General features: G+C 42.9%; 1 protein-coding gene across 1 annotated transcript; it reads right to left on the bottom strand.

Annotated features, from left to right (window-relative positions):
* Positions 1 to 5788: 5788 nt before the first annotated feature.
* On the bottom strand, positions 5789 to 6335 carry LOC127230764 (ATP synthase F(0) complex subunit C2, mitochondrial-like). The gene has a single exon (XM_051196064.1). It carries the CDS (start codon positions 6276 to 6278, stop codon positions 5853 to 5855), a length of 426 nt encoding a protein of 141 aa, XP_051052021.1. The 5' UTR covers positions 6279 to 6335; the 3' UTR covers positions 5789 to 5852.
* Positions 6336 to 7756: the final 1421 nt, after the last annotated feature.

Genomic DNA, 7756 nt, shown 5'->3' with positions numbered 1-7756 from the left:
TAATCCTAGCCAATTTATTATGGTATCACTAAATTTATCAAAATCAATGTCTGGATGCCACACTTCCATTCAAAGTGTGGGAACTGTTTCTGTATCTATCTGAACTAGCCACGTTTCCAGCGGATTTTGTGTTCCAAAGCTCAATGCATCACCATTCTCTAGATCTCCCCACACTCAGGTCTGGTTCATCACCAACTAGCCTCCGTCTCCTTTGACATTCCTTTCTTTGAACATACATTTTGCCATTCTAAGATGCAGATATGGAGGTTCTTGTTCCTCCTGGCCCCACAGCAATTTATCCCCAAATAAACACACAGAGACTTCTTGTACTAATTATAAAAAATTACAGTGGCTCAGATTTCTTAATGACCAGCTGTCTCTAACTATTAACCTGTTTTTATTAATCTAAGTATTTCCACGTGGTCTCAGCAGAGAATGCTGCAGCATGTTGCTCTTTCAGTAGCTACATGGTGTTTACTTTCCCCAGAATTCTCCCTGTCTGCTAGCCCCGCCTACACCTCCAGCCTGGCTACTGGCCAATCAGGGTTTTATTCATCAAACAATAAAAGAAACATATATACAGAAGACCACCCCTCCTCACTAAGACCCTCAAGGGGACCTAGATCCCTCATATCTTCCCTTTGGTGGCTCCTGGACGCTGTAAGGTCAGTTTTGCATTTGAATGTTAGTGATGGTTAAGGCTTATTTTTAATCCAGGAAGAATCTAGCATCTTCTGTGATATGGGTCTTACAGCATGACCCATATCATGTGAAGGGTTTTCTTAACTGGTTTAACTGAGGTTAACTGAAGAAATGCCTTGAATGTGGATGGAACAGTTGTATGGGCACCAGCTCACGACCAAGGGGAAAGGAAAGAAGCTACACAGCATATACACGTTCATTTCCTGCTCTCTGCTCTTTAATGCCTTGGGCTCCAGTTCCTGGGTCTTCCCCTCAGTGATGGGCTGGAAGCTGGGGAGTGAGCTGAAATAATCACCTTCATTTCATAATGTCGATGGGACTAGAAACCGAGTCTGTCTCAAATCTGCCTTTAAGTAGACTGGTTGTTGTGAACTGTAACTTTGGTGATCTCTACTTTTGTGTGCTTTCTTTCCCTTTGTAGTGATAAAAATAGCTACCTAAGTATATTTATTTTACCTTGGAAACACACTTAATATGAATACATGATGGGAGATGTCATTCTGTATATGTTTCTCATACTAGTTAATAAATAAAGCACTGTTGGCCAAAAGGAAAGGAAGATAGGAGGGACTAGGAGACAAGGAGGAAAGAGGAAATAGTAAGGAGGAGTCAGCATGGAGAGACCAGATGCCTGCCTCACTCCCCGGTAAGGAGACCAGGTGGAAATACATAGAAATGGGTTAATACTTAAGACAGAGCTAGCCTATAAGAAACAAATAATGGGCCAACAGCATTATATCAAATACAGATTCTATGTGTGTTATTTGGGGCTGGCGCGGCAGCAGGACAAGACCAGGCGGCAGGCGGAAAAACCGTACTTCTTACAAATACAAGTTTGATTATTAAGGATGACTGACTACTAACCTGCATTTCTTAATCATACATTGCATTTCTAAATGATCTACATTAGGCACAACACCCCAAACAAAAGAAGAAACATACATACAGTCCAACAAAAATAACTTTAAATTTGTGTCCATATACCAAAATCCATACCAATATAAATCATTTGAGGTTAATAATTGTCTTTTTCTGCTTCCATCAGCTACTGATGAAGACTCTAGGATGGCATATAAGGTAGTCATCAATCTCATTGTCGGAGAAGGGCATATTAGACAGCCTCTCCACTATTGCTTACATTTTTAATAGGGTCATCCTTGTAGATCTCTGGGCATTTCCCTAGTGCCAGCTTTCTCCTTAAACCTATAATGACTCCCTCTATTAAGTTATCTCTTTTCTTGCTCTCCTCTATTCATCACCTCACTGAATCTTCCTGATCCCTCATGTTCTCCTACCCCATTCTCTCCTCCTCCTACCTCTCTTCCCCTTCCCTACCTTCCTCCCAATTTGCTCAAGAGATATTATCCATTTCCCCTTCACTGGGGGAGCATGTATATCACTTTTAGGGTCCTCCTTGTTTCTTAGCTTCTCTGGTATTGTGGATTACAGGCTGGTAATCCTTTGTGCTATGTCTAATATCCATATATGAGCAAGTACATACCATGTTTGACTTTTTTGTGACTGGGTTTCCTCATTCAGGGTGGTTTCTCCTAGTTCTGTCCATTTACCTGTGAATTTCAAGATTCCATTGTTTGTTTGTTTGTTTTTTGTTTTCTGCTGAGTAGTACTCCATTGTGTAAATGTACCACATTTTCTTTATCTATTCTTTGGTTGAGGGGCATCTAGGTTGCTTCCAGATTCTGGCTATTACAAATAATGCTGCTATGAACATAGTTGAATAAATGCCCTTGTATGAATGTGTATCCTTTGGGTATATGCCTAATAGTAGAATTATAGAATCTTGAGGTAGACTGATTCCTATTTCTCTGAGGAACCGCTATATTGATTTCCAAAGTGGCTGTACAAGTTTTCACTCCCACCAGGTGTGGAAAAGTGTTTCCCCTTCTCCACATCCTCTCCAGGATAAACTGTCATTGGTGTTCTTGATTTTAGCCATTCTGACAGTTGTAAGATGGTGTCTCAGAGTTATTTTGACTTGCATTTTCCCTGATGGCTAAGGATGTTGAGCAATTTCTTAAGTGTCTTTCAGCCATTTTAGATTGCTTTATTGAGAATTCTTTATTTAGTTCTGTACCCCACTTTTAAATTGGATTATTCGGTGTTACGGTGTATGGCGACTAGCTTCTTGAGTTCTTTGTGTGTTTTGGAAATTAGCACTGTGTCAGATGTGCAGTTGGTGAAGACTTTTTCCCATTCTGTGGGCTGCAGTTTGGTTTTGTCAACTGTGTCCTTTGCCTTACAGAAGCTTCTCAGTTTGAGGAGGTCTCATTTATTAATTGTTGATCTCAGTGTCTGTGCTGTTGGGGTTATGTTCTGGATGCAGTCTCCCATACCAATTTGTTCAATGGTACCTCCAACTTTCTCTTTAGTTTGGCTTGATTTATGTTAAGGTCTTTGATCCACTTTGACTTAAGTTTTGTGATGGTGATAGATGCAATCTATCTGCAATCTTCTACATGTCAGCATCCAGTTATGCCAGCACCATTTGTTGACGATGCTTTCTGTTTTCTATTGTATAATTTTAGCTTCTTTGTCAAAAATCAGGTGTTTACAGGTGTGTGGATTAATATAAGGTCTCTCAATTCAATTCTATTAGTCTACCTGTCTGTTTTTGTGCAAATATCAAGCTGTTTTCATTACTATAGCTCTATAGTAGAGCTTGAAGTCAGGTATGGTGATGCTTCAGAAGTTCTTTCCTTACACAAGGTTGTTTTGGGAAGCAGAAACAGAGATCTATAGCTAAACACGGATCTGAACTCCTGGAATCCATTTGTAGAGAGGAAGTAGTGATGAGCAAAGGGGACAAGACCATGCTGGAGAAACCCACAGAAAAAGCTGACCTGGTAGGAGCTCAGCGACCCCAGTCAGACAGCTTGGGAACCATCATAGGCCTGCACCAGGCCCCCTGAATGTAGGTGTCAGTTAGGAGGCCTAGGAAGTCCATGCAGTCTCTTGGCGTCTTGAAGTGGAACCAGTATTTATTCCTAGTGCATGAATGAACTTTGGGAGTCCATTTCCCCATGGAGGGATACTCTCTCAGCCTAAATACAAAGGGAAGGGCCTAAGCCTTGTCCCAAATGATGTGGCAGACTTTGATGATCTCCCTGGAGGGTGGATGGGGATTGGGACTGGGGGCAGCAGTCAGTGGGGGGCATGGGAAGATGGGAGGGAGAGGGACCTGGGCTTGATATGTAAAATAATATTGTTTCTAATTTAAATGAAAAAATATTAAAAAATTTTCTTTTTAACCTATCTTCTTATATCTCCCTAAATAGTGACAAATATTAACCCACGGAATGACCAAAAATCACCCATTCCTCTTCTTGGGAATATGGGTGTTGTATTATCTATATTGCTTCCAGTTGTCTGTGCATGACAGCATCTTTAGGGAACATAAAAAAATTGAGATAATGGTCAAGTCCTGGGAAAACTAGCCATAACATTGTTGTTCAGTCTCTGTGCAAGCATTTCTGCGGCTCTGGCTAAAATATTCCGTGAAGCTGAACCATTCCAACCAGCAGCTTTGAAGTTAGTTCTCCTGGATGCAGAGCTCTGAGGAAACTGCACCAGCGACACTCTGGGAGGCTGGATCACCTGTGCCACCTGTTTTCAGGTGTCTGGACTCCTTGCTCTGAAACCACACAGCGTTGTAAGGTAACACACACATCTGCATCAACACAAATATGAACTGTGTGCACAGCACACTAGCCAGACAAAGATGATTTTGTTGTTGTTGTCGTTTGTTTGTTTGTTTGTTTGAGCAGGTAAATTGTACCTCACCTGCGTTGCATGTTTTCTATGTTTATTTCTTTATGTCTGTAGTCAGGCTTTCAGGGTGCCTGCCCCAATCAAACCTGATGTCTACCAACCTTGAATGAACCTACAGCCTTTCACTTCCCGGGAGAAATACATTTCCTGACTTCCATGTAAGGCATCCCAAAACTATCTAGGCTGGCTTAATTCAGCTGTCCCTTTTATAATCTCAAGTCTCTCAGCGGCTGCCATTCATTCCCAGCACTCAAACAATGCAGTCAACAATGCTTATGCAGGATCCAGATTCCCCAGTACTTTCCATCTTCATAGTACTTTACTCTTGCTTTGAAGACTTTATTATTTATAAACTGTTTACTTTTTCCATGACTGTCTATACCCACTCTCCTTTCTCAAGCCCGTGCACATTTAAAAACACACTGTAACCTGTTTAGAGGGGTCCCCCCCCCACAATCTGAACCTGCTTTGCTAAGGACCTGCAGCTAGATGCACACTTGCAGCATTCTATGGTGCATGGGTCAAACTTTAAAGCGCTAGGTGGCTTTGATCTGGTGGTTCTGGGGGCTTGCTCAACCCTTGCCTGGGTTCTCGAAAGCTGAGTTTCATGCCCAGAGCCTGGTGAGAACCACCTCCAACTGGGAACTATGTCTAACCATCCCATTCTAGGAACTTGATGCCCAGCACTGTAGCAGGTGTTTTTACTTAGCTTATGCTTCTACTTAACATACTGCCTTTTACCTCCCAGCTATTTCAGACCCTATGTGGGAATTCATAGCTCATGTTGGAATGCCAAATGTCACAGGCTTTCTTTTGGGCCACCAACCAGCTCCAAAATCACAAGGTTAGTTTTTTCTTCCTTTTTTTCTTTATTCCTCCCTCCCTTCCTTCCTTCCTCCCTTTCTTTCTTTTTTCTTTAAATTTGAAACAAACTTGTTTTACATGCCAATCCCAGTTCCTGCACCCTCCCCTCCTCCCCTGTTCCTCCCCACCCCCATCCCATCCCCTTTCTGCTCCTCAGGGGGCATGGAGCCTTCCATGGCAAGTCTTCAAAGTCTGTCATATCATTGGAGGAGGGCCTAAGACGTTGGCATGGGTATTTCTTATTGGTTATGAATGTTTGGCTTTATCTTGGGCTTGTTTCTTGTGATCTCTTATAACATAACCTGTTTCCCTTAATTCACGTTTTTCTTTCTTTCTTTTTTTTTTTTTTTTTTTTTTTTTTATTATTAATACAGTATTTGTCTTCTCTCTGTCAAACCCTGAGCCAAACACTTTTCCTGGGGAGGTACAGGAAAAGGAACATACAGGGCAGACCTGACACGAAAGAACTATGGGAGGTGGAAGTGGAGACAGCTGCTTCACATGGCGAAGAGAATGAGAAAGGCCACCATCAGGCAGAAGAGCCCCATGGCTTCTGAGAGGGCAAAGCCCAGAATCGCGTAGGAGAAGAGCTGTTGCTTCAGAGAAGGGTTCCTGGCATAACCAATGATGAGGCTCCCAAAAACAATTCCAATGCCAGCCCCAGAGCCAGCCACCCCAACTGTAGCAGCTCCAGCCCCAATGAACTTGGCAGCTGTGTCAATGTCCCTGGAAACAACGCTGGTTTGGAAGCTGCGGCTAGGGATGAGTGAGGTCAGAGGACGAGGGGCTGCCAAGCTGCTGAAGCCCTCATCTGTCCAAGTCTGTGGTCGGTTCAACTCCACTGCAGACAGGGGACGACTCAGCAGCTGAGAGGTGCTCCTGATCAAGGAGCGGGTGGAGATGAACTTGGAGCAGGCATACATTTTCAGGGGTGAGGGGCCAAGGCAGGAGAGCTGCTCCCAGGGTAGAGAAGACAGAGAGGGGCTTAATTCATGTTTTTCTTTGGTCCTTTTTACCCATCTTTCCTTCTGTGTATGTTACTCTGCCTGGCTGGTTGGTGGCTGCCTGGTTGGCTGGTCCCTGGAATCCCCCTCTCTGTTTCCATCATTCTCTCTGCCCCATCTTGTCTTGTCCGTTGCCTGGATTTCTCCTGCTAGGTATTCTCTCTGCCTGCCAGCCCCTCCTATCCCGCTTCTTCCTAGATATTTGCTGTTCAGCTTTTTCTTAGACCGTTCACATTCCTTAAGCAGGCAAGGAGGAGCCGATGCAACACATCTTTACATATAAACAAATGCAGCATTACCAAATATAACATATCTTTCCAACATTCACAAAGGCAGCAGAAACACATGCAACACACCTTTACACATGTAAAGTAATACTCTGCAGCATAAGCAAATGTAATACTTTTTTTTTTTTATGTAGTTAAATATTCCACAACACCCTGCAACAAACTAGTGATCAAGGCTCAAAACTTAGCCAGGTGTGGTGGCACATGCCTCTAAATCTTGCACTCGGGAGCCAGAGACATGTGAGTTCGAGGCCAGCCTGTTCTATAGAGTGAGTTCCAGGGCAGGCTCCAAAGATACAGAGAAAACCCCTCAAAAAAAAAAAAATCTCTACTATGTCAACAGCAACGACGAAAAGTGCATATCTGCATTTTTTGATGCATTAGGAACATTCTGGCCATGATTCATCCAGCAAGTTTCTGATCCTGACAGGAGATATGGACTTTACCCTTCTGCTCTGCAGAAACCTGGGCTGACCAAGGATGGATCTAGCTGGTAACATTTGCACAACATCATCGTAGCGGAGGACTTTGCAGGGGATTTAATACCACTCATGCAAGTCCTGAGAAGATTAGAGAAGCAATGTCGGATAGATAGCCCATTAATTAAAGTGTTTCCCTGTGTACCCTCCCACCCAACCTAATTACTCAGAGTGTGAGGTGATTCTTTGTTCCCAACATCATAAATTTGACTTCCCTAACTTAATGAGGGGGAGGACGGCCAGGTCGTTTTCATCATGATTAGAAATAACTTCTAAGTGAGGTACATTACGCAGACTTCTCCACAGCAGCTATGGCTCTGTGATGAGAATATTCCACAGAAGGTAAAGGACTTAGATAGTTCCAACTCATGGGGCTTGTAGAACCAGAATTAATGCCTACCTCTCTGTGAATGAAGATACAGATTCATGCAGTCTGCCCTCTGCCCTTCTGAACAATAGTTATCTAAAAATTCCTTTCACAGGCTAAAGTCATGGGAACTGTTATAATTAAGCAATACTGCTTATCTTGAAATTTTAACATTTGTGGATGAGCAAAATAGTTGCCATATTTTCCTGTCTGTAAAATCCACAAGAATGACCAGTATACAGCATAGTGATAAGGCCAGTGACC

The sequence above is a fragment of the Phodopus roborovskii genome, unplaced genomic scaffold, assembly GCF_943737965.1.
Source record: "Phodopus roborovskii unplaced genomic scaffold, PHOROB, whole genome shotgun sequence".
In the NCBI taxonomy this organism is placed as follows: Eukaryota; Metazoa; Chordata; class Mammalia; order Rodentia; family Cricetidae; genus Phodopus; species Phodopus roborovskii.
Note: the sequence above shows the minus strand (reverse complement) of the source record. Positions and strands in the feature narration are given on the sequence as shown.